Source organism: Delphinapterus leucas, chromosome 13 (assembly GCF_059928025.1).
Source record: "Delphinapterus leucas isolate spDelLeu-1000000601 "Yukka" chromosome 13, BTC_Dleu_Yukka2, whole genome shotgun sequence".
In the NCBI taxonomy this organism is placed as follows: domain Eukaryota; kingdom Metazoa; phylum Chordata; class Mammalia; order Artiodactyla; family Monodontidae; genus Delphinapterus; species Delphinapterus leucas.
In genome coordinates, this window is record NC_143141.1 from 71,630,809 (window position 1) to 71,658,578 (window position 27,770).

Consider the following 27,770-nt stretch of genomic DNA (forward strand, 5'->3'; position numbering starts at 1 on the left):
AGTTCCCTGACCAGGGATCAAACCTGCATCCCCTGCATTGGAAGGTGGATTCTTTACCACTGGACCACCAGGGAAGTCCCCATTTCTGCCTTTTTATCTCCACTCCCACATTAGTCACCAAGCATCCAGATTCTCTGACTGAGGGATCATATCCATCTTTCCTCTGACGTTTTGAAATCTGCTTTCCTAGAGGCATGATAACATGTTGACTATATCCAGTGCTGTTATTACAGATAATAAGATAACAGGATCATATTCTCTTAAGATTCTTATGGCTTTCATATCTGTAAATAGTTACTGAAGGTCAGAATTAGATCCCAGAGTAACAGTTTGTTGCTCCTTTTATCTTTTTTGAGAAATGAAATTGTCAAAGATTGAATCAATAATGTATCAGATGATCTGCTTTATAAGCAAAGGGTGACTATTAGCAGAAATTATCCATCTCGATCAAAGCTGTCTTCTGAGGTAATTGGTTTGAAGAAAGCATCTTTTACATCTTCTAACTGGCTTGAGGTCTGTGGCACACTCCCCCAATAGCTTTACCTTAATTCTCTTTCCTCCACCCAGTGTCTGCCTTAAGATTCGCAGACTCCCATGCAACCACACCTGCTGAATTCAGAGTGGAACTCCCTCACCAGATCCACATGCTTCCATTTTTCTATTAGATCTCTTTCCTTTGGACACGCTTTATTGCCATTTCAATAAATATGTGTCATTCTACCAATTCTTGGTGTGTTCTATGGTGTTACATTTACTTTCCTGCCATTAGATTCAAGATCAGTTTTTTAAGCAACCATTCCCTGCACATCAATGGAAAGACCTTTCTGGATCCATAAATATTGTTCCTGGTCTATTTCACTATATTTCTCTTGAGAAGCAGTGGCTATATCTCTTACTATTTTTATCTTCTTTTTGATGTCATATATGTTATGCTTTTATGGTTGCCTTAGGGCATTTTATGCACCATTGCTCCTCGAAATTCAACTTAAACCTTCTGGATCAGGGCAGTGGCATTAATGACATCCATCTCCCACCCTGACCCATTGTTCTGATCTCCTAAGCCATGAGGCCCTATCCAGAACCTATTTTTAATACTATCCAGTTGTTTATTCTCCATGTCCTTCTTTCTCAGCCAAAGGTCAGAACCTTCATGAAACCAACTGAAAATGTAAAAACACCACCTGTTCCCCCCAAGGAGTACTTTTTTTTCCCCATCCAGGACTTTAATGTTATTAGAAACCCATTCCAGACTTCTTCTGGCTGCATCCTTAATCCCCACATGCATGTCAAGAATGGGTTAGCGGGGCTTCCCTGGTGGTGCAGTGGTTGAGAGTCCGCCTGCCGATGCAGGGGACACGGGTTTGTGCCCTGGTCTGGGAAAATCCCACATGCCGCGGAGCAGCTGGGCCTGTGAGTCACGGCCGCTGAGCCTGCGCGTCCGGAGCCTGTGCTCTGCAACGGGAGAGGCCACAACAGTGAGAGGCCCACGTACCATTAAAAAAAAAAAAAAGAAAAGAAAAAGAATGGGTTAGCAGTCAGTGAGTAGAAGTTGATGAATCTTGGAAAGCTTCTGATCAAGGCTTACAGGTGTGCTATGGGAGAATAGGCCATCTGGAGAATAACAACTAAGAAGACAAGATAACTTTCTAACTTGAAAGAAGCGATTCTTTGGCCACATAGCTATGATGCATACAGCTTAGCAAAGGCTTTAGATAAAATCACAGATGTAAAAACCATAATAGCTTATTAAAAAATAAAACTAGAAATATTTGGGAATACTTTGACCTACTTGCATCTGGTCATGGCAATTATGCTGTTCCAGAATACTCCTTCATCCAACCAGCAAAAACCAACCAGCAATCTGTACAGAACAATAGCCTACAGCCAAACGCGTTTCTTATGTCCCTCTGTTATCTTCTCTTAGCTTAAGTGTTTTTGATAAAATAAGGATAATAATAGCACCTTGTGTCTTACAGAGTTGTGAGAATTAGATATGAAGCACATAGAACAATGCTTAAGTACACAGTAAAAGGCCAATCACTTTTCTAGTTCCTATTATAGTTATTTTCATTATTATTATCCCATTAAACATTTCAATCATCTCCCCAAATCATTTTCCATTTCCCTGTTAGTTCTGAGACCTAGAATTGCTTAGCTATTTCTTTCATACTGAAGTATAATGTAGAAAGGAACTATAGGGAAGAAAAGAGAACCTTCAGATTGGAGGTGAAAATCCTTGTGCTGAGTATTATACATTTATCTTTTCAAGAATAAAATTAGGAAATGCATTTTCTCATTTTTTTTCTTCCCAGGGACATTGCTGCCAGGAACTGCCTCTTGACCTGTCCAGGCCCTGGAAGGGTGGCCAAGATCGGAGACTTCGGAATGGCTCGAGACATCTACAGGTGAGTACAGACTGCCATCGCCCATCAGAGCTCACCTCCTCAGCTTAACCCCCTCAAGAGAGTGTGACAAGGCTGCTTGTGCCCTAAAGCATCGCTGGTGCCTTGTCAACTTGCCACCTAAAATGTCATTAAGTTCCTTTTCAGGACATGGGAAGCCTTAATCATTGCTCATGCCTGAAGGGCTAATTCAAGGATCACACTGCCTGCGATAATTGACACTAAGCTGTTAATTAGATTGTCTTTCTCGTTCCAACTCTATAGTCCTAACATGTTCTGAGACACAGAATAACCTGGATACTTGATATGGAAAACGTTTCTAAGTAAACTTTAAGTTACTTAACCCCTTTCCTCAATACTCAGGAATTCTAAACAGGCTTAGCTTCCATCACCCCAGGCAAGAGCACCTTAGAACTGACAGGAAACTGGGCCCAGCTCATCGCTCTTCTTTTCTCACACCAGGAGACACAGGAGTGTATTTAAAGCCCATAGGTACTTAGCTCAGCTTCATTTCTTTTCCCCTGTCATATTCTTAAGGCTACATTAAAAAACAAAGTAAATTTTAATTTAAAAAAATACTCTATTATACTTTATCCCACTCTTCTCTTCCCAACCCCTAGTTTCTTGCCCCCTGCCCTGCAGTGGAAGCGCAGAGTCCTAACCACTGAACTGCCAGGGAATTCCCGTTTCTTCTTTGTCTAATTATTTACAACAGTGACTCACTCCATTAGCTGAGCAAGTGACTCCCTTGCATGGTCACTAATTACACCTTCCCTAATCTGGAGGTAGAGTGAGGAGGGATGGTCATGTAGACCTTTCAGTCTTTGGAGAATAAGGGAGACGTTGAAGGCCTCCCACGGAACTGGTAAACAATCTCCGTGGGGTAAGAATGCCGATGGCATCCTGTTACCACAGGACAGCAGTACCTAGGAAATTAGGAGTTAGCAATGTTTTCAGCTACGGTCATCTACCACTGGTATCCACCATATACCCTGCTAATGCTCCACGTCACCCTCTTCTATCACCCAGAGTCTCAGCATTCCTTCCCCTCCTGTCTCAGAGCACCCTGGGAGAGCCTGTGCTCTAAGACACAAATGTTGCAGTGAGACTTAGTGAGTCACATGATCTGGCCCTTCCTCTCCATCCTCAGCACCGACAGTTCCCCAGCTCTAGGCTTCACCGCCCAGCTTCCCTACAGCTCCGGCTTCCCACAGGCACCGCACGACGCCACATGTCAGGAATAATCTTCCTCGAGAGCCGCTTTGCCGTTCCAGCTCCAACAGCGCCCCCAAGAAACTTCTCCTATACCCCTGCTTTGGGTAGAACAAATGCATTCTTCATTGGTCACCGAGCTTCGTACATACCTACATCATCACATGTGTTGTTCTTACTGCAGTTGATTCTGTCTGTTTCTTCCACTAAACCATACCTTGGAAGAGAGAGTCTATGACTTATTTGTGTCCTCAGCACGTGGCAGAACACCTGACACATACTAAGTACTCAGTTCATGTTTATTGGAGTAATTAATTAATCTAGGCAGCTGGTGGGGAGCCACCTCCCATAACACACCAGGCATGGGAGCACAGTGGTATGAATTCAGTTATTAGTTTTTATCAGTCAGTTGCATTAACGACATCAGTGACAAAAACTAGTGAGCCACCTCATGCCATGGAAGGCAGGTGCTCTCCTGGGGGCTCTGCTATGGCACGCAGCTTCCCGCCCGCTGCCTAGAGGGTTCCATGTCGAGCACCTGTATTGAATTAGATGCTGTGTGAGTGCCGAGGAGGATCCAGAGTAGGACACCAGCCCTGCCCTCAATTCTCCCATTTGGGATGTCGCATTACCGTGGATCATCGAGAACAGTACTTATAAGGTTGGAGTAATGTTATGCGTTGTGAGTTGTAATAAACAAAACCCATCAGGGAACTCTAACTACCTGCCAGTGGGTATTTTTAGTCATTGCGTAGCTCTTTCCTTTCACACCTGCAGTGGGCTGTTCTGTCTCCTGTGAGGTGACACTAAGGTTGTTAACTAGGTGATCTGTGTCCCCTGCTCCCCTCCTGAACCACAAGCGCCCCTTGTTAATTTCAGTCCGTCAACCCGTAGATGTTGTTGCCACTCTCTCAAGGTACCTGGCTCAGAGCCATTTCCAGAACCAAGTCCGCTTATCTCTTCTCCCTGCAGAGCGAGCTACTACCGAAAGGGAGGCTGTGCGATGCTGCCGGTCAAATGGATGCCCCCGGAGGCCTTCATGGAAGGAATATTTACTTCTAAAACAGACACGTGGTGAGTCTTTCTGCTGCCCTCCTCCAGGTCCCACCGTGGGCCTTAAGGTAGAGCTCGTGAGCCAAATGATCCCACAATCTCGTGGGGAAGGGTAAGAAGAATCAACATACCTCTCCTACGGGAGCTCTCAGAGGTTGGCGTACATCGAGCATCGGAACCACCAGAAAGGCTTTGGTAAAACACAGGTAAACACTGGACCCCACCCTGAGAGCTTAGGATTCAGAAGGTCTGAGGTGGCTGAGAAGTTACATTTCTAACAAGTTCCCAGGCAATGCTGATGCTGCAGGCTGGGGGACCACACACTGAGAGCCACACATAATAACGAAGTTAGATTTATTCCCGGAACGCAACATTGAGTTAAGACTAGAAAAATTGATCAATGAAATTCTCCACATTGACAGAATCATGGAGAAAAGGAAATAATTATCAGCACAAAAGTGCTGCAGGTGATGGTGGTGGTGAGACCCCTTCTACAGCTAAAAATCAGTTTGGAAAACACTGCACATTAGATCTCCAGAACTTATTCATCCCGCATAACTGAGACCTTGTGCTCCTTGACCAACATCTTCCCCTTCCCCTCCCCTCAGCCCCTGGCAACCACCATTCTACTCTCCGCTTCCATGGTTCCACTTATGAGTGTTTGTCTTTCTGTGTCTGACTTATTTCACTTAGCATACTGTCCTCCAGGTTCATCCATGTTGTTGCAAATGGCAAATTTCCTTCTTGTTTATGGCTGAATAATATTCTATGGTTTATATACATGCCACATTTTCTTTATCCATTTATCCATCAATCAATATTTAGGTTGTTTCCATATCTTGGCTATTGTGAATAATGCTTCAGCGAACGTGGGAGTGCAGATACCTCTTCAAGATACTGATTTTATTTCTTTTGGATGTATACCCAGAAGTGGGATTGCTAGATCTTTAGTTCTATTTTTAATTTGAGGAATCTCCATACTGTTTTACATAATTCCTGTAAGAGCAACACATAATTTTTTAAATGGAAAACTGAACCTGTGCTCCCTCCCAAAATACACACACACACACACACACACACACACACACACACACTCTACAAGGGAGTCTTTTTAGTTGCATAAAAATCCACAAGGTCAAAGACAACAACAATGACAAAATTTGGGAAACTGGAAAGTTTACAGACAAGTGGTCTCTTACTTAGAAAACTAGGAAGTTGATATCTAGGGCCATCCAGAAGCAGCCTGGTTCACTCTGCCTGATCAGGAGCCCCAGAAAGGCCCAGGAATGGAAGGTGCCAGCACCTCTGAAAGTAGAGGTGCAGCAGAGAGGAAAATGAGTTACAGATCTGTTTAAAAAGTAACTAGATCATTCCCTCACCCCATCCCTCCTCTACCATCACACAGGGCTGGGGTTCCCTCTCTGAAGAGGTTGAACTAAAGTCTTTCCGGCCTTGGGGACATCAGACATCAGCAATTCTCTCCTATAAGCATGCATATATATATTTTTTTTTTTAAGTCTACCTACTTAAAGGTGTAATGCCCCCTCCATCCCCTCAGTGCCAAGAACACGGCAGCTAGGCAGAAGGAGATGAGGAGATTCTTGAAGGAGGGACTGACCAATGAAGTGAAAAATTTGAGACACCACAAGTGCTAGTGGGCTGAATAATGGCCATCCAAAGGTATCAGGCCCTCATCCCAGAAACCTGCCATTGTTCCCTTATAAGAAAAAAGGAGTCTGCAGATGTGATTGAGGATCCTGAAGTGAGACAGTTATCCTGGATTATCCAGTGGGCCCTAAATGCCATCACAAGTGGCATGAGAGGCAGAGGGAAGTTTCATACACACAGGACAGAGGCAGAGGTTGAAGAGATGTGGCCACAAGCCAAGGAATTCCAGCATCCACCAGAAGCCGGAAGAGGCAAGGAACAGTTCTACTCTAGAGCCTCTGGAGGGAGCGTGGCCCCGCAGTCACCTTGCTTTCAGCCCTCGGGACTGGTTTCAGACATCCACCCTTTGGAACTGTGAGAGAATAAACTTGTGTTGCTTTAAGCCACCAAGTTTGTGGTACTTTGTTACAGCAGCCAGGAAACTAATGCACCTCGTGAAACAAGCGAGCCAGTTTGCCCACCAGTTGACAAGCCTCATCTACGTAGAGCTTCCCATCAGCTTTGTCATGTCCCAGTCTTAATACATGAACAGACAGCCAAGAATCAACAAGCGCTTGAGAAAAGATTCTAATCTGAAGGAAACAAACATATAAAAAGGAACTTGGAGGAAGAAGAATGCAGAAAGCTTAGGAAAACTTTTAAAAACAATATCCTCGAAAGTTATATTATTGCAACCATAATCTAAAGACAAAAGATTATTTTAAACAATGTTTTTAGGGAAAAAAAATTCCTGGATATAAAAATATGATGAGAGAGCCCTCCAACGAGATGGAGCATTAGTTCCCTGGAGCCCATGTGGGCAGCACACGGCAGCATCCTTTCAAAGAGCACAGGGAGGGAAAAGCAGGGAGAAGAAAGAAACTTGGCAAACACTACCTCAGCCAGGCGATCAAGGTCAACATTAACAGTGATAGATCATGTTGATAGCAAGTACCTTCACCTGATATGATGAAATGGCAATTAACCTCTGTGGTCTTTCTCCCAAAACCCAATAACTCCAGTCTAATCCTAAGAAAAACAGACAAATCCTAATTTGACATTCTAGAAAATTCCTGACTGGTACTCCTCGAAACTGTCAAGGTCATCAAAAACGAGGAAAATCTGAGAAGTTGCCAAAGTCAAGAGTAGCCTAAGGAAACATGACAACTAAATATAACATGATGTTCTAATGGGGTTCTGGAATAGAAAAAGGAAATTCAGCAAAAATTAAGGAAATCTCAATAAACTATGGGCTTTAGTTAATAATAATGCCTTAATATTGGCTCGTTAATTGTAAGGAATGTATAACATTAATGTAAGATGCTAAAAATAGAGGGAACTGAGTGTGAGGTATGTAGGAACTTTCTGTATTATCTTCATAATTTCTTTACAATCTAAAACTGTTAAGAAAATAAAGGTTTTGTTTTTTAAAAGATGATGATAGATGTGTGAAAGTAATGGAAAGGTTGGAAGACAGAGTTGAATAAATCTTCTAGAAAATAAAACAACTATAAATAGATGGAATAGATAGGAAAGAAAAGAAAATTAAAGGGATTAGACCATTAGACCCAGTTAGCTGACAACTAGGAGTCCCAGAAAGAATGAATAGAGGAAATGAAAGGAATAAAAATATCAAAGAAATAATTCAAGAAGATTTCCCAGAAGGACATATGTTTCCAGAATGAAAGCATCTAGCAAGTGCCAAGCACTGAATAAAAAGAGTAACACAAGAACACATCATCATGAAATTTCAGACCAGTGGTGATCAAGATGCTGCAAGCTTCCAAGGAGACAAATAAAATCATAGTAAAAAATGATCAAAAGGGACTTCCCTGGTGGTCCAGTGGGTAAGACTCCATGCTCCCAATGCAGGGGGCCCGGGTTTGATCCCTGGTCAGGGAACTAGATGCCACATGCATGCCACAACTAAGAAGCCCCTATGCCGCAACTAAAAAGATCCCACATACAGCAACGGAGTCCATGTGCCACAAGTGAGACCCAGTGCAGCAAAAAAAAAAAAAAAAAAAAAAAAACAGAGATGAATGGCACAGTGGTTGAGAGTCCACCTGCCGATGCAGGGGACACGGGTTCGTGCCCCGGTCCGGGAAGATCACACATGCCGCAGAGCGGTTGGGCCCGTGAGCCATGGCCGCTGAACCTGCGCGTCCGTAGCCTGTGCTCCGCAACGGGAGAGGCCACAACAGTGAGAGGCCCGCGTAACACACACACACACACACACACAAAATATATATATATGTGTGTGTGTATCACTCTGGCTTCCATTGAAAATAGACTGGAGTGGGGCATATATGTGTGTGTGTGTGTGTATCACTCTGGCTTCCATTGAAAATAGACTGGAGTGGGGTATATATACGTGTGTGTGTGTGTGTATCACTCTGGCTTCCATTGAAAATAGACTGGAGTGGGGTATATATATATGTGTGTGTGTGTGTATCACTCTGGCTTCCATTGAAAATAGACTGGAGTGGGGCATATATATGTGTGTGTGTGTGTGTATCACTCTGGCTTCCATTGAAAATAGACTGGAGTGGGGTATATATATGTGTGTGTGTGTGTGTATCACTCTGGCTTCCATTGAAAATAGACTGGAGTGGGGTATATATATGTGTGTGTGTGTGTGTGTATCACTCTGGCTTCCATTGAAAATAGACTGGACTGGAGTGGGGCAGGTGAAGATGAGAAGCCAGTTAGGAGAACACTGCTCATTTCTAGATAAGAGATGAGAGGGGCTAGACCTAGTGGCAGCAGTGGAAGCCATTGGCCGTGGTCACTTTCAAGCTCTGTCTTGAGAGTAGTCAACAAGACTGCGCTAAGTTGGATGTGGAGTGGGAGGTGTGGGGAAGAGTGAGATCAAGGACGATTCCTAGGTTTGCTGCTTGAGCAGACAGCTGGACAGTGGTACTGCCGAGCTGGAAAGACTGGAGGAGGAGAGGGTTTGGGTGCAGAAAGAGCTCGTTGGAACATGTCAAGTCTGAGTTGTCTTAAAATAGGCCGGTGGAGATGGCGGTACATGAACTTGAAGCTCAGAGAACTGCAGCGAACTGTGGATGGGATCAGCTGGAGATTTAAATACGATACAGTAACTTTGGGGTTCCCATTTTTCCTAAAAGTGCGCCCCACCCTCTACCATAATTGGGGCCAGTGGTGGTTCAGATGGAAGGGGCAGGCAAAGTGTGAACACGGAGACATAATTGGAGACAATCTTCCAACTTCAAGTTATGAATAAAGGAAAATAAAATTTAGCTTTAAAAGGCGATAAACATAGCACAGCTGTGACTTTAAAACTTTTTCATCAGATTATATTCATTGATTCAAATTTTTAAAATAATTTCATCAGCAATCACTTAAGCTATTTCTATAATTTCAGGCAGAGCAAGTTCAATACCAGGAGAAACAGAGTGGGATTTTTTTCTTATATTTGTTTCTGTTTGATTTTGAATGCTTTGGTGCAAAGCTTTGGACCTTGTAGTTCCTATTTAGCACAGGTTCAGCTTATAGGTGATTAAAGAACCATTTGGCATACAAAATATAGATTTACCTTATCTGTAGGATTGCTAGATAAAATACAAAATGGCCAGTTAAAATGGAATTTCAGATGAACAGTGAATAATGTTTTGGTATAAGTATGTCCCATGCAGTGTTTGGGATACACTAATACTATAAAGTATTTCTTGTTTAACTGGAATTCAAATGTTACTGAGTGTCCTGTCTGGTTATCTGCTAAATCTGACAACACTACTTACCTGAAATTATCCACGTTCTATAATCAGCATGATTTCTTGCTCCCTTGTAAGAAAATAAACACCGATTTTCAGTCTATATAGTGGTTCTCTCAAAGGATACTGCAATCTATCTCCCTAGCTGTCTATCTAGACAAGCAGAAAACATATCGCTGGAATTCTTTAAGCCCTGCTGCCAGTTCCATCCATGATTTTGCTTATTTTGTTTTGCCTTGGGGGCAGACCACCAAACAGAGAGGAATAATATATGCACCAGGCAATCTGTAGGTAGTAGAATTAAGAGATCTAATAATGTATTCCAGTCTGTCTTGAATTAGCTGTATAATAACCTCTGCTTCAGCCTTCGCACCTAAAATATATGGAAAATATCTTTGCCCAATTCTCCTCACAAGAACCTTTGAAATTTCACCTAAATTATGTCAATAAAAAGTACTTTGTGTTCCTTAGGAGATGGAGGAGCTATAGTTCTTTATTTTTTTTTTTTTTTTTTTTTTTTTTTTTTTGCGGTACGCGGGCCTCTCACTGTTGTGTCCTCTCCTATTGCGGAGCACAGGCTCCGGACGCACAGGCTCAGCGGCCATGGCTCACGGGCCCAGCCGCTCTGCAGCATGTGGGATCTTCACTGACCGGGGCACGAACCTGTGTCCCCTGCATCGGCAGGCGGACTCTCAACCACTGTGCCACCAGGGAAGCCTCTTTACAATTTTTGAGGTAATATTTATTAACATCAGAAAACTACAACCAGACACAAAAATTAAAATAGGCTCTTTTTTTTGTCAAAAAGCTAATTATGAAATTAAAGTTTTAAAATAAAAGTTTTAGTCAAAATATCAAAGCAGGTGATTTTGGAACATGATAAAAATCATTATAACGTTCATTTCAAGCAAATAAATGAGAAATCAAATACATTTCTTCAAAAAGAGAGAAATAAGGGGAAAATGCCCTACCAGATATTAAAACATAAATACACAAAAAGTAAAAGAGAGTAGTATCAGTGCAAGAAGCAGACAAATCAGTGAAGTGAATAGATAGCCTGGAACAGACCTGTTTTACTCACAAGTCAATAGTTGAAGAGAAAATTATTTTAGGAATATGTATTGTTCGAAAAGTGGTTTTAGAAGAGCTAATAAAGTGACATCCTTACCTCACACTATACACCAAACTCAATTCCGACTGGGTTTGGGAAGAGACAAAAAAACAAATACAACTGGAAGAAAATAAAACGTATTCATCTAATTGCTGGTAAAGAGAGGACTGTAGAATCTATAAAACAGATGGAGGAAATCACAAAAAAAAATTTTTAATAGATTTGACTACCTAAAAATAAAAATCTTTGGCATGCTAAGAAGGAGAATTAGAAAGCAACTAATAGAAGTTATTTGAATTGTGGATAAAAGGTTAACATCTTTGATATATCAAGTTTGTCTATAAATCAAATAACTGATAGATACCAAAACAATATGTGGTTTAAAATGGACAATATGTGGTTAAATATGAACCATTCATAGGAGAAAAAAATGAATTAACACACACACTCAACCGTGTTAATTATCAAGTCAATAAACATAATTTAAAATATTCTACCATTTTTTACCTTAAAAATCAGCAAAAGTTCTCAGTGTTGGTGGGAGTGCTTGATGCACAATGCTGGTTGATGATCAGAGTGACCCCTTGGGAAGTCAAATGGACAATATGGGTAAAGAATGCTTCAGTGTTCATATTATTTTCACCTAGTAATTCCTTTAAAATTATCCTAGATTTTACTAGATTATCCTAATTCTAAATTCAGGAAATTTATCCTAAGGAAATTATCCTTTTACAAATGTATAAAGATGTTCAGCACAGTATTTTTAAATATTTAAAAAATTTAAAACAGTATGGAAATGATACATCAAATTATGGCACAACTACTCAGTGGAACACTTTACAGCCATGTCAAATTCTATGTATAAGAATTTAGTATTAGCATGCAAAATGTTTATGCTATAATGGAATTTGCAAAAAAAAAATCACAGCAATTATATTAAAAAAAATCTAAGCACAGAAACGTGAACAAAAAAAAAATAACATGCTGGTTATGTTTTTATGGAGCTTCACATGTGACTACTTTCTCATTCTTTTCTTTTTCTCCATATGAAGAGTTCTTTATTGTGGAAAAAATGTGAAATTAAAAAAATTAAAATTTTACATTGTGTATGTCTGCGTGTGTCTATGTATGTGTGTCTGTGTATGTGTTTATGACCCTGTGTATATGATATGTATGTGCGCCTGTGTATTTATGTGTGTGTCCGAGTGTGTATGTGTACACATGTGTGTGTCAGTGCCTGTGTCTGTGTATGTACCCGTATCCACATCTTCCATCCTGTGCGCAGGTCCTTCGGAGTGCTTCTGTGGGAAATCTTCTCTCTTGGATACATGCCGTACCCTAGCAAAAGCAACCAGGAGGTTCTGGAGTTTGTCACCAGTGGAGGACGGATGGACCCACCTAAGAACTGCCCCGGGCCTGTGTACGACTCTTTTAGGAATTTCTACAAGTTACTAAGCACAGTTTTCCTTTTCAAAGAATATCTGCAGCCACATATGCTTTTTTGTTTTAAAATGAAGGAACCAGATGGCTGACCTCATTTAATATGCCCCAAGAGAGGAATATGTCTGTGGCTTCAATGGGTTAGTCTTCCAGCCCCTTGAAAGCAATAATGTCACACCTGAAAAGGTATCCATCGTCTGGATGGAGGCTGTGGACTCACCAGGCTCACACGCCTCAAGCACCTCCTAGGAATCTGTGTCCCAGACTCCGCCCCTGCTGCCCTGCACCATGGGTCTTGAGTCTCCTTTAAGTGTTTCTATTCCCTGCGTTTTCTGCTGTCCTGTCTGGCATCCCTCCTTCCCACAAACAAGGCAGATGGGAAATAGAATATTCTGTCCCAGAGGTGACTTTAATTCAGGAATGGAACGAGAGGAGCCATATGTAACGTAAACACCAGGATCTCCACGTTCACGAGCCCTATGTTATATACACCTTCACACTCTGCCCATCAGCAGAGGGCAACATGTGCCAACACGGGACAAGATGAGTCCCCACCTTCGAAGACAGTGCCATTCCAGTCCCATCTAGAAAAGTGTTGGGGGGAAAACACGTATTTTTCATCCTGTTTCTCTTGATTTTATTAATGTGCTTGTTCTTATTTTAGATACCGGATAATGACCCAGTGCTGGCAACATCAGCCTGAAGACAGGCCCAACTTTGCCATAATTTTGGAGAGGATTGAATACTGCACCCAGGTATAAACATTTCCGCCCCCCCTTGGCCAGCGTTTATATGGAAAAGTCTTGAAGATGGCAAATACCAAAATGGGAAATAACAGTTACACCAGCCAGGAAATATGAGTTATGATCATGAGGACGAATGTTAATTATCTATAAGGTAAAATGAGTAGTATCTCAGTTTGCCTGTTTTGTAGACAAATACTAGTCACTGCCACTTAAGAGGAGTTGAGGCTTGGAGAGGTTTTGTCCAAGCCACACAGCTTCCCCGCCATCCCGCTGGTCCCTACGCAAATCCCGCTCCCATTTCCGTCAGTAAGGACTAAGTTTTTCCTCTTTTGAGAGAAATGGGATACCATTTCCGCAGACCACTATGCCTCCTACCTCTTCAAGAGTGGAGGCCAAGTGAGAACCCCCGCCCCCTCCGTCTCCTTCATCTCTGCATCTGCGCCGTCCTCAGTGGTGCCGTGTCCTCCTCTCCTTCAGGGCGGCCCCTCCTTCTGCACCATTCGCACCACTTTCAGGCCAACACTTACCTCCTCTCCGCTGTATGTGCTTCCTTTCCCTCTCTTGCCTCTCATTCCGTCAGGATATCTAATTCTGGAGAACATTTTAGAAGTCAGACAATAAGCCACTACCTCTCTAAACTCCCTCTCATCTTAGTTGTGACAATAGACATACCCATTTTCACACTGTAGTCGTTTCCTGTCCTCATGATTCCATCTTTTCGGGTCCTTTGGGCTCGGAAGGCATTTATCTACACAGACTTCAAGTTATTCGGGGTTCTTTCAGAGAACTTTACGTTCAGTGGCTTTTAGGTTATTATGTTTGTAATATTAATGGAATACATCCACTTAAGTATACATACTTTGGAGTAATTTTCTTCTCCAAAGTACGTAAGATCCCTCTCAAAAGCAAGGAACTCTGTACAAGCATATTTTGAGTGACTCACTATAGAGATTAATGATTAATAGGGAAGGAATTAAGACTAAAGCAGAGAGAATTCGAAGGTAGTTGTTTTTTATTCTTAAACTTTTTACTGACGAATACTGGACCTATATGTTTTTCTGTTAAACTGAAGTAATGGTTTTTCCAATTTGCATAAAATATTACAGAATCAAGTTTCTGCAACTTTAAGCTTTCTACCACAAATTTTCCTCAAATCTCTGGCAACTGCCTTCTGCTTTTCTATATTAGTCTGTTGCTGTAAAAATGATCTAGCACAGAGCTGATTTTGTAAACGGTTTTCCTCTTAGCATTCAGTATTTCCTGGGTTTCATCAGATACAAACTAGTTAAAGAACCACTGCATTGTGATATTGGCACGTGTAATGATACGATGACAACACCCAGAAATGTTATAATCAAGTGTAGCCCATCCAAACATGATGGAAATGGAAAGACGAGAACTAGAGGTTAACCTGTTAAGCCCACATAGTGTGTCTCTCCTCTCCTACCCTCCCCTTGCCCCCAACACACACACAAACTTGAAGTCAAACACATAGACTTTTTAGTTGAAAGGAATCATTTTTTAAAGTAATTTACAATCTTTTAAATCCATTAATCTGTAAGATTTGCCCAAAGGTGGTCTCAGCAAAGTCTTTCCTGACCCCTCTCCCCTGCCCTGGCAGTGGGCCACTTCCCGGCACCCTCTCCCAGCACCCTGCAGGCACTTCCGTAATAGTACTTATCCACCAAGCTCTCCAAAGATGAGGATGATTTCCCGTTTCTTATTCCCCCGTGCTTATGAATGAACAATTCCCAATAAACACTGAATAGTCCCTTCATCTGTAGAATCAGTTCGGATGACATCCGTGCTAAGGGAGCTTCCAGATCCAACATGTTTGGCCTGTGGTTCAAAGTTTCCGTCCGTCCATTTCTCCCACCTGTAGGACCCAGATGTGATCAACACTGCTTTGCCCATAGAATACGGGCCCCTCGTGGAAGAGGAAGAGAAGGTGCCCATGAGGCCCAAGGACCCTGAGGGAATCCCTCCTCTGCTGGTCTCCGCTCCCCAGGCCAAGCGGGAGGAGGGCCGCGAGCCAGCCGCCCGCACGGCTCTGCCTTCCGCCTCCTCGGGCAAAGCCGGCAAGAAGTCCGGGGCCGCAGAGGCCTCTGCCCGAGGCGCCAGGGCGCTGGCCGTGAAGGGGGGACACGTTAACATGGCATTCTCTCAGTCCAACCCGCCCTCGGAGCTGCACCAAGTCCAGGGGTCCAGAAACAAGCCCACCAGCCTATGGAACCCAACTTACGGCTCCTGGTTTACAGAGAAACCCACCAAAAAGAGCAATCCTCCGGCGAAGAAGGAGCAGCGCGAGAGGGGGAACCCGGGCGGCGACGGCGGCCGTGCCATCCCGCCCCCCGCGGCTGCCGGCCACCGTCCAGGCACCTCTCTGCTCCTCGAGCCGTCCTCGCTGACCGCCAGCCTGAGGGACGTGCCCCTGTTCAGGCTGCGCCACTTCCCGTGCGGCACCGTCCACTACGGCTACCAGCAGCAGGGCTTCCCCCCGGAGGCCTCCGCCCCGGGCCCGGGTCGCTACGAGGACCCCGCGGCCAAGAGCCAGCCTGCGCCCTGAGCCCGAGCCGCAGCCCGAGGGCGGCGCGCGCCAGGTAACGGGCCCTCCGCAAGCCCCAGACCAAACGTCACTTTTCATTCTGTGCCAACTTGTTTTAAAGTGCCACATCAAAAGCTGTATTTTCAAACTGCTTCAAGAGGTTTTGAGCACGGGTTCATCCTATTCTTTCAAGAGGAGAAAATCTCATAAAGACGAGTGATAAACACGAGGCCCGAATGGGGCTGCGCAGGGTTTTGACGCATGGCTGGTGTCCACCTCCGCGTTTCTTTCCAATCCTGTGCGCTCCGCCTCCACGCACGCAGAACTAGCGCTCATGTGTTTCCTAGTTGGAGTCATAGATGTTCCCTTACCTTGTTGATGTGGGGGGCATGGACCACTTGAGGACAGAGGGAACAGAAATAAGGGAGTTCTCTTCAGTGAGTCACGGCGGGGAAAGACATTCTTTACTTGGAAAAGAAAAATCATAGACAACTCACTGAAACGTCACTGTGGATGACGTTTGGATGTTTTCAGTTGTGGTGATTCATCGACGATCGTAAAAATGTGGTAAATAGTTATGGTAGTAGAGAGAAAATGTGTATACTCATCTAAATGAAATGCAAATACTAAAAGTGCTTTGAGATGACAAAACACGGGTACAGATCGAGAGATTCCAACATCCAATTAATATACCTCATGCCTTAAGAGAACCCTCCTACTAAAAGTGAACAACTGAGTGTATGAGGTTTCCTACTGGGTTGAAAACTCAAGATTTAAATTATTAATTACTTATTTTAAGACTTTCCACTAAAATAAACTCCGATGATTTAAAAAGAAAAAATTTAAGCAGCAGTGATACATGGAAGCATAGAAACATATCCATTCATGGGCATTAGTGTCAAACCTTTCAACAGTTTCAATCATGAAGCTTCCCAAGTTGAAGTTTCTACTACTAGTGGTGGATCATTGGCCCTCCGACGGTCCTACGAAGAGGTACGAATGCAGTATCTATCCCTCCTTCCTCGGGCTTCACCCGAGTTTTCGCTCCCTTAATCATGTGATCCCAGCGTACACGGAAACACAAATTTGCTGAAATACACATAGCATAATCTGTATACCTGTCAAATACAGGCTAAAACAGAATTTTTTCTCTGGGTGGCAATGAGTAAAGGAACTAAGGAACACTTGGAGTGCTGAGGTTGGCAGTGACATATTAGGATGGGAGTTCTGAACTTGGTTTTCACAGATGAAATTTATCTCCATGCAAAGGAGTTGGGAATCTGTTAAACCTTACACATGTGCATATGCAGTGATGCTTTATCTCATTCTTTCTTTCTGCTCCCCTTCGTTCTCTTGCCCAGTTTCTTTTCTGGTGGTAGCTGTGCCAAAACATCACTTTGGGAGGAAAGCAACTTTTATCGCTTGTTAGGCACCAAGCATTCCCAAGCGAAAGGACAGTGTTTATCTACCTTTTCTCCTACCTTCTTAATTTCACATACGTCAAAAGTCTCACTCTGGGGCTTCCCTGGTGGCGCAGTGGTTGAGAGTCCGCCTGCCGATGCAGGGAATGCGGATTCGTGCCCCGGTCTGGGAGGATCCCGCGTGCCACGGAGCGGCTGGGCCCGTGGGCCATGGCCGCTGAGCCTGCGCGTCCGGAGCCTGTGCTCCGCGGCTGGAGAGGCCACAACAGTGAGAGGCCCGCATACTGCAAAAAAAAAAAAAGAAAACAAAAAGTCTCACTCTGGTTGTGGGAAAGCCATTCTGTTCTAAGCCAACACTAGACCAGCGAGTGTTGTTTCCTCCTATGGCAGAGCCTTGCCCTAGTCAGTAGTTCTGCACATCTCTAGAAGCACTGATACCCTGGACACCACTTTTCCTTTAACTGCCAAAAATATTTTCATCAGACACACATGAAGATGAAACATCAATGACTTCATCTCTAAATACCTGTTATCAATAAAGTTTTTAGCTCATGCCTGGTGCAAAGTAAAGTCTAATTATATAAACATTAGTCTAATTTGTAAACCACCTGAAGGGGTGCAAGAATCACACTTTGAAAAACACTCTCCTCAAAGGATGACAGAGAGCTGTCAAAACTGAGAAGAACAATGTCATTTCATATTTGTAACACCAGTAGCCAGTGAAACAGGGAGCATGTTACGTGGTTAAATAGCCAACTCTTTCATTAACAAGGAAAAAAATCTTAGCCCTTTCTCTTCTTAAAAACTACAGATCCATTACATTTTCAGGTTGTGCCTTACTACCACTGAGATTGATTTGTTGATTCTCTCCAATCATCTTTATTGGTATCAATTTTCGTGTAAATGATAGTCCAATCTTAAAAGCTTGTATACGTGGAAAATAAACAACTCCACACTGAGATATAACGTCCTCAAGATGTTTTATTTAACTCGCTGTAAGCCCATGTATTGGCACGGTATTAATCTGGACTGTTGTACACTCAATATTGCTCCAGCCACATGGCTCCAGCAATTTGTACAGATGCTGTGGACTCACATATTTATTAATTATGATGCAAAGTCCCACCTAGAACATGAACAGGCACAACTAAAAGTCTGTAGATGTTATGTTAATTAAACCATAAGCTATTATAATTATTCTTATTCCATGTCTATAAAGAAGCTCATCAGAAGTTCACAGTCATTCCATTGGGAAACCACCAATTTGTGAGGAATGACCAGTTTATCAATATGTGGCACCTCAAAATTATAGCAAATCAACATAGCAGGAATGAACTTTATGTTTTACAAAGAGTAAGGTATACTTAGTAGTTGAAAGACCAGATTCTCTAGCCTGTTAGGATGTGAGTCCTGGCTCTCCGTGGGTTATCAGACCTGTCAATACCTCAACGTCTCCATATATTGTACAAAATAAGGATAATAACTTCCCTTTCTCACTGCCCCTCAGGAAGATTATAAATTGTGTGAAAGCACAAGCACTCCCTCTCATACCTCTTGAATTCCCAAGTGATTTGGGTTGGGTGTGGGGAGAATTTCAACAGTCAGCGTGTGTCTCTACATACCTGCCCTCCCCACCACCCCCGTCTGGCCCTCCCGGCTCCCCTTCTGTGCCATGTTGGCTTTGCCTGTCACTTGTTTAATGACGGTAGCAAGAACCCTACCAGAACCAAGTGCTTTCAGGGCAAAAGAAGAATGTAAAGACTGTCTACCACACTTAGTGTTAAAAAAATAAGCATCAAAGGAAGATATTTAACCCATTTGATGAATTCTTTTTAAAAATTTTCTGGCCTCTCCATATAGTGCTTGGTAAGCGCTACAGCTGTAAGATATTATGTAGCCACAGATTAACTTTAGTCCATAAAATGTGAGGCTTTTACATCCAAATTCACATGGCACACCACTAAGAAATTCTAAGGGATCAGGCTATTTTGCTAGATTTTTCTCCAGTAATAGTAGGATTAAAATTCACATGAGCTTTGTAGACCTAAAACATGATGCTTATGAATTTAGACTACTCTGAATAACAGACTTCCTATGACAAGATTCATAAAATGTATGAAGTGTGTTGTCAATCTGTCTTTAGCTAATGACTTTTTAAATGGGTCCCCCAAGAACATACAACTTGACTTTGCTAATTTCATTGTAGCAGATGGTTCCCTATGCTGTTGTGTGAACACACAAAACGAAAACCAGCATTCCCATAATCCTCCACAAGATGCCCTAAAATAAAAGATAATTATCAAGAACAACTGTAAGGCTTCTATTAAGATTCTGTTTTGATTTGGTATCCTGAGTGTGTTTAAGTTTTAATGCACCACTCAAGTACAAAGCTATTTTTAGCCCTAGCTTAACAGCTTTAAAACATTTGAAAAGCTCAGTGCAACAAAAGAATACGGCATGGAGTTGGGGGGCAGGGAGGAACACGGACTCTAACCACAGCACCAGAGCGACGACTCTCCCCTCTTCGGCTGTTCAGTAAATGTAAACAAGCGTGTAACCCTTCCATGTAAAGACGGCACCAGCAGGGTAGGAGAACCGCAGGTACCGGGTCTGCCTGCAGCGCCGTCCGCTGTCCATTCCTCAGATCCTTCTGCTTGACACGTGCTCCAGCGGTTGCACCACTCCGTTCATCTGCTGAGGCCTACTGCCTCCTTGAAAGCAATTGCGCACAATTAGTTATCCCGCCATCACTAAAAGGCTCGTTGGGTAGGTGCTTTTCAGCCGATGTTAGCTGAAAGGCAGTCTTACTAAATGAACTCACTAAGCCTTAGCAACTAGTATATTAACGCTCCCTAGAGCGTTTACATCTTGAGAGGTTACTTGCCAGTACAGATGACTGTCAGACTGTTAAAACCTCAGATGGTTACAATATGTTGCATGGTTTAGCACTCATCAATTATTTGAGAAACAGCAGGCAGACTGAGCAGGAGTTAAGGGCGTAGGTGTTAGACAGCAATTACCTACCTACATGACCCGAGCAAGTTAAACTCTCACTTTCTCATTTAAAAACATGAGCAGTTTGGTCTCAGAGGCCCCCTTCCTTTGATTCTGAAGTCTATGATTCTGTAAGACTTCACCTCTGTGTAAGGTAAATCCCAACAGCTGGCCCACAGTTGGTAGGACATGACCGGTGTGTGCGTGCACACGTGCGTGTGTGTGTGTGTGTGTGTGTGAGACCCTTAATTCATTCCGAGGCAAAGCCAATTAATTCAGTGCACAATCCCAGTGAGCCAAATTATATTTAACCTTTATACAAAAGCAGACCAGAAAGAAGTTTAGCATCAGTTCTCTGTTTATTGTTCTATTCAAAGATCTCTGTAACAAATCACAAAATCATTAACATAGCAAAATGAAGTTGCTATCTGGGGTGGTTTCCTGAAAGAAGCAAAGCTGACACAGGACTATGAGAATCATGTCTGTTTAACGACCTTCACGCTCACCATGGCACCACTTCTCTTTTATTACATTTGCTACAGTGGCAACCTTATTAGCAAAGTAAAATCACGCAACTTGTCACTTGAAGCGTTATCTTTTACCACACCTAATACTCGATGACAGATCTGATGCACTTGCTGTCAGTGCTCATTCCCAGAGTAACAAAGCCCAGGACAAGCCACACGTTCGAGACCAGGCAGTGTCTGTGGAGTCAGGCATCTCTGAACAAGCATCATGGAACCATTATGATGAGGAATTCACTAATGACAGGAGTCTTCTCTCCCAGTCACCATTGGATTGGAGAGAACCCCTCTTTTCGGGTTTGTGGAGACACCCACTGCCATTGGAGGGCAATTTTTGGAAACCTGTTCCGAATTATATAGCGTTATAGTGGATCTAGTAGTAGGGAATCCCCAAAAGATAGCCAACTCAAATGCCCCACCAAAGGACCAAAAGAGAAGATTGTGACAACTGCAGGCAACTGTCAAAATTATATTTATGTGGTAGTTCACAGTTCTCAGTAAGAAGTAAAGTAAGATTAAAGACAAATTCTTTTTCCTCATGTATGTACCAGTTAGCAGCCGGTGATGTTTTATAAAAGAAACTAAAGCAGAACATGACACTGAATTTTCCTCTGTCACACCCCAAGGAGTGTGAAGTGAGACCTCAAGAAATCTCATGCTATTTCTTACTTCCCTAAGCCCTAGTCCCTTCAAGAAAGAGAAAAGATCGCTTGAGAAAAATCACAACATTTTAAACTGATACATATAATCTACTGGAATTCTTATTAGAAATCCATGTTTACTGGCAGGTTCAATAAAGGAGACTGAAAATTTTCACTTTAATCCTCTTCTCTATTGTGTATAATACAAAATCTACTTTCCCCTGTCATCAATTGGGACTTTTATGACTATTAAAATTCATTTTAAAATCCATTTTAGGATTTTTCCCAAAGATATTGTGTAGTAACACCTATCCTTCATAACAAGAACTGTCAGGGACAGCCAATGTCATCAACAACACTGTTGACTGAGATTTAAGCTGAATCTCGGAAGTCATATTAGAGAAAGAATAAAAAGAATGGCTTGAAGCTGTGCATGTAATTTTAACATGATTCATTTCCATGTCAGTCTGATTTGATTTGTTATGTGAAAAATAGTCCAGTCTTCAAGAAGGTAAGGGTACTTTGAGTAACACCTCTATCAGGCTGGAGGTGAAAGAACTTAACCTCTATGAGATCAACACAGGTCAAGGAGAACACATCATCTGGATATTTAAACTTCCTAAACTTTAGGAATGCTTAAAATTCAAATTCAGTTCAGCGCAAGTAGCTTCCTGATACTCCCTATTTAATTTCATCTATCCAATTCAAACAACTCCGACTAAACATCCAATCCTAAGACCAGTTCCTTCGAGGACAGAGGCATACAAGGTGTGCCTGAGTGTAAGGACCTGCGTATCTACAGGAGCAACAAACTTGACATCTGGGTTCATTTAGGGTTTTAGAGCTGAAATTAAAACCATATTTATGATCATTTGTCAAATGACAGCAGTGATCACTAGGGACAGGTTATATTTTAAGCTAACAGGCTCAATTTAAACACCTGGAGTATCTTTACTAACATAACTCAGAACTTACTGCCCTGCTGCAGCACCAAGACCACACTTCCCTATTTGAACTGAAAAATGATGAGACCTGCTGCTGCTTTATCGTGAAAATTCTATTCGTTATAAGATATTCTAAAGGGACGAGAGGAAAAAGGTTCCCACACCGCTTGGTGCCTTTCTCGTCAAGGGAAAAGGCTACAAGCAGAAAAGAAGTTGAATTTCTACCACGCATAATGAAAATATATTGTTGTCAGTAACAAGTGCCCATCTACTCTAATTCCTCCCCATAAACTTCTTTTTCCCTTCTGTAAAAAGGAGCATTGGCAAAAATTTTGCTAGAAAAAATTCTTTTTGCCTACGCAAAGGCATATTCTGCTGGTAAGAAAATCTTAACATGATCTACTTAACTTGTTCAGCCCACACACAAGCTCCACTAAGAATGTCTGTTGTATATTCAAGCAGCTTATGTGACATTGTTTGTAAATAAGAGCCTATGTACCAAGGGATATTACTAAACAATTACTAAAAATATATGTGATGTGAGTTTTGTATTACCTACTGTGTTTGTATTACAAATAAGTGTAGTGAAGCAAAGGGCATGAAGAAAAATAAAAAATAAATTCTCCTACTTGCTTGCCATGTGGTGATACATATTATATGTCTCTGAGTCAATCATTTAGATAACAAATATCCAGTGAATGGTTAAAATTACTAGATCCATTTCTTAACTAAGCATGATTCCTAACACATTAGGTCTCTAGCCTCAGTCAACGTGGCTTAAATAATATTATCACATAGCCTAAATAGGCAGGTCCAAAATAAAACTCTGAAACAAAAATGCTTGGCACCGGAAACCAATGCTGTGCACACCTGGGTGAGATCCAGTTCATCCTCTCTGTGTTAGACCACACATGTTACTGTGTTCCCTAAATTACCATCATATCACAACAGAAATTCAAAACCAGCCCCAGGGACAATAGATAGGCAGTTAGGTGACCCCACTGTGTCTTTCCTGCCCCCTTTTCTACCCCTGACACCCAACATCCTTCTATCTCCTTCATGCCACTATTTTGGGGTAAAGTTGGGCTACCATGACTCAAACCTTTCTTGTCCTTTGTCCTCCCCTACCCAGCAAAATTTACCCGTCCCACAGCCTGGTCTCTCAAGCCCACCTGGCTGAAGCTGGCGAGACAACACCTCTACTTTAAACCATCAACAGCCTCCACTGCCTCTGTTCATTTAACAAATGCTTCCCGAGCATGCAGTAGGTGCCAAGTGTTATTCCAGGTGTTAGGGATGAAATGATGAACAAAACAGTCAAAACCCATCCCTCAATCCAGTGAGGGACAGGACAAGTAATGAGCAAAAAGTTGTAGCATGACCAAGGGTGGTAAATGCTAAGTAGAAAAACAACAAAAAATGCTAAGGAGAAAAATAAGGAGGGGATAAGGAGTTCGGGAGAGGACAGTGCAAGGGTCTCACCAAGATTACAATGCCTCAGCTCAGATTCCACAAATGTCTGTATCTCAACACTTTTAAGCACTTAAAGAATACTCCCATCAGATTACCTGGAAATATAGAAACAAAGCCTTTTAGTAGAATGTAGATACTTATTTATATATATTTTGAAATCTATAAACTCAAGGTTTTCTATCCAACCCTAAATAAACAAATGAAATCCCACTGGTATAAAAGATAATTCAGCAATTTTAGAAAACCACAGAAATACATTCTTTTCTTAAATGGCTCTCTGTCCATCAAAACAATATAATCGGAGAGTAGCTAAAAACATAACTTCATTTGCTGAGCAGAAGCATGGTACTTTTTAAGACTCTCTATAGGACAAGGGTCCCCGACCCCTGGGCCGCACAGCAGGAGGTGAGCGGCGGGCCAGCGAGCAAAGCTTCATCTGTATTTACAGCCGCTCCCCATCGCTCACATTACCGCCTGAGCTCAGCCTCCTGTCAGATCAGCGGTGGCATTAGAGTCTCATAGGAGCGCGAACCCTACTGTGAACAACAGCACATGCGAGGGATCTAGGTTGCGTGCTCCTTATGCGAATCTAATGCCTGATGATCTGAGGTGGAGCTGAGGCTGTGATGCTAGCACTGAGCAGCGGCTGCAAATACAGATTATCATTAGCAGAGAGGTTTGACTGCACAGAGACCGTAATAAATCAATTGCTTGCAGACTCATATCGAAACCCTATCAGTGAGTGGCAAGTGAAAACAGGCTCAGGGCTCCCACTGATTCTACATTACAGTGAGTTGTATAATTATTTCATTATATATTACAATGTAATAATAATAAAGTGCACGATAAATGTAATGTGCTTGAATCATCCCGAAACCATCCCCCAACGCCAGTCCGTAGAAAAATTGTCTTCCACTAAACCGGTCCCTGGTGCCAAAAAGGTTGGAGACCACTGCTATAGGGTAAGGATGGGACAAATCCAAGTCATTACTGTAAGAAGAAAAAAAGTGAACTACAAAGCATATATACTCTGAGTACCTGAGAAGAGGAGAGTTGCAGGCAGGGTCAGTGACAACATGCCACTCCAAACCAAAACAGCTTCCCTTTTTATTAATGCTCAAGACGTGAACTTAGAATGACATAAGCAAAACACAAATGAAAACACCTAATTTTTATGTATAGTATACGTAAACATACACATTATTACATGGATTTAATAATCCTAATCTAAATATGAGAACAATTGGTTCTCTGACCTCAAAATAAATTCAGTGTTGGCATTACTGTTACTAACTTACAGGGCTTTATATTTAACAGGAAGAATTATGGACAACCAAGTTCAGTGTAGTCATGGACTTCACGGTAAGGTATAAATAGAGTTTTTAAGAAATAAACTATATAATAAAATAAGTTTACTTTTGACACAGTACAGTCACTTTCTTCAATCAAAAATATTCCTTGATTACAAAGCAGCCTTATTTTGCAAATGTATGTCAGGAAAATAGCTCTCGCAATATTTGAAATTTCACACCTTTTTAAAAAGGCAGCAAAGCAAGACAATTTAGATTTTAAATAGTATATTGCAAAATAGTTCAATGTATTATTTCTAAAGCACAAAGCAAGCTCCATTTTGAAGGATGCTTTTTATCTTATAAAGCAAACTATTCCAATATTTCCGTGGTAGTTTAGAGTCTAAATATCTACAATAAAAGATATATCTTTATACATACAGGACAAACTTCAATACGTATCCACAACACAAATGTTCTGCATTATTACATTATTATGAAGCTTGGTTTGTTAACATGTGCTCAAAAGGAAAATAAAACCATGATACAGTTCTGCAGCTTTATAACAGGCTGAATTCTGCAACAACTGAAAATATAAGAAGAGCAACAACAGCAAACGCAACACCGGTTTTATGAATAATAACACAAAACATCAAGAAACCATAAACATTTAAATGAATAGCTACTACATTCTTCTTAACACATCTTAATTTGCTCTCTTGTCATAAATATAATTTTTTTAATGTTTTTCATACCCCTGGAGGAAATGATGGCCAATTCTCCACAAAGAGGAAAGTGCATCATGCTTTATTTTAAAAGTGCTTCATATATGTATGTTTTATAGATATGTCCCATAAGGAAGTTAATTAAGCACGTGCAAAAAATTCTAATTGTGACTTGAATTTATAAACCTAATCATGGGTTTTTGTGGTTCCTCCAGATGAGGCAGTCACTAACACAGAAGAAAGATATGAGATGACACGCTTTGTACAGCGGAAAGAGCCCGAGCCACAGGTCAGGAGACCCACGTTCTAGTTGTAGCTCTGGTAACCAGCTAGCTTGTGACCCCGCGTGAGGAAGAGCGGCTTTAGAACCTGGCAGCGGGCAAGAGGCTGAGCTCCAGAGTCCCTTCCAGGAATGCCTTACCTGCAGTCCTAATGTACCTGTAGGTGAGGCATTCCTGGAAGGGCAAATAACTTGACCCAAAGACATGAAAAATACCTAGTCACACAGCTATTATTCTCTTACTGTCCTTATTAGTACAGAAAGAAATAAAAACTCCGAAAATACTTGACAGAAAAAGGTCATGTGAAGGTCTTATGTTAACCAAAGCTAGTGAAAACCTTCACAGTTATGGCATATGGAAAATCCATTATTCTGTGCAAAATGAGACAGAGTAAGCAACATCAGTCAGTCACTTAACGGCACATGTTTTCCCAAGTCTCAGAATTCTCTTGGGTCTAAAGCTTTAAATCTTAAAAAAAAAAAAGAGAGAGAAAAAAGGCTGATTTTGAGATTGTTTTAAGAGAACCATGATTCCCACAGTTCGTATTTCTAGCTTTTTAAAGGAGTCTCTCTGAATTGTTATAATGCTTTTCAATGAAGATAGATCTATTTTCAAATTTTAAATAACGGCTAAAAGCTAAATAAAGTAAACCATTTCCCATGGACTCTTTATTTTACATTGTGTGTGTGTGTGTGAGCTCATTTAATACTGTAGAAGTTTAGCTCAACAATTCTCATCCACAAGCTTTGACCCGTTTATTCCCCGGTAGGTCACTCTGCTGGGCCTCACTAGGACCCCGTGGTTTGGCCTGCAGGTGAAGTAGCGTTTGTCCCCCACTGCCCCATCATTCTTTCCCTTGGCACTTCGAAGCTCCAGTCCAAGCCAGATCCCTGAGGCAAAGTCAGTGGGGCCCAGGTACCTAACGGTGCCCATCTCGTTGGAGCTGGTGAGGAGGACCTGGGAGCCCTCCTGCAGCCTCACGCGCCCCTCCAGGCCGCCGGCCGTGGTGCTGCTGCTCCAGCTGCGGCGCAGAGCGGGCTTTGACCTGTGCAGAGGGAACGCGAGAGAAACTCTGAAGCACGAAAGCCACGTGATGCAATTCACCGTATTCGTTTCCACAGCCAGGTTCACAAGTCATTCACAAAAGGGCATACTTTATGTTCACAACTTGATCTTTTTTATTCTAAATAGCAATATTAGGATATACTTTTCTTTAACATTAAAACGTTTTTCTCTTCTGGCTATTTTAATACTACCCTAATCTGGACTTAAGATTTCACTAGCAATTTATACAAGCGCATGCCCTCGGTAAAACAGCAATTAGAAAAAAGACACCTATACCTGTTTAACAAAGCAAAAAGAAAAGAACCTAGTATTTTGGCTGTGGTAAATAAAATGACATTTTGCTCACCTTTCAAATATTCCTTTACATGAAAACCATTTTTAAAAACTGTTAATCCACAACTTTAGAAACTACACACAGACGCACACACGCACACACACACACACCTTCTATGAATGAACTCCAGTTACATTTAAGGGTTTGCCACTCTCCCTGTCACTAACATTAGGAAGGACCTTAGTT

General features: G+C 42.0%; 2 protein-coding genes across 16 annotated transcripts in view; one reads left to right on the top strand and one right to left on the bottom strand.

The window, feature by feature from the left end:
• Positions 1-17,626, top strand: part of LOC111174732 (ALK tyrosine kinase receptor) — a 32,213-nt gene extending 14,587 nt beyond the window's left edge. Inside the window, exons 9-13 of the mRNA XM_089922435.1 lie at positions 2,313-2,405; positions 4,587-4,688; positions 12,448-12,582; positions 13,267-13,357; positions 15,231-17,626. Of these exons, the coding sequence (XP_089778561.1) occupies positions 2,313-2,405; positions 4,587-4,688; positions 12,448-12,582; positions 13,267-13,357; positions 15,231-15,914 (1,105 nt within the window). The 3' untranslated portion in view covers positions 15,915-17,626. The remainder of the gene's footprint in view (positions 1-2,312; positions 2,406-4,586; positions 4,689-12,447; positions 12,583-13,266; positions 13,358-15,230) is intronic.
• Positions 1,202-27,770, bottom strand: part of CLIP4 (CAP-Gly domain containing linker protein family member 4) — a 98,906-nt gene continuing 72,337 nt past the window's right edge. For 13 of the 15 annotated variants that reach the window (XM_089922411.1, XM_089922416.1, XM_089922418.1 and 10 more), the window contains one exon: positions 24,974-27,230. In XM_089922411.1, coding sequence (XP_089778537.1) covers positions 26,909-27,230 — 322 coding nt within the window. In that variant the 3' untranslated portion in view covers positions 24,974-26,908. Of the gene's footprint in view, positions 17,599-24,973; positions 27,231-27,770 lie in introns of those variants that run through there. The other 2 variants (XM_089922414.1, XM_089922419.1) reach the window with 2 other exon arrangements.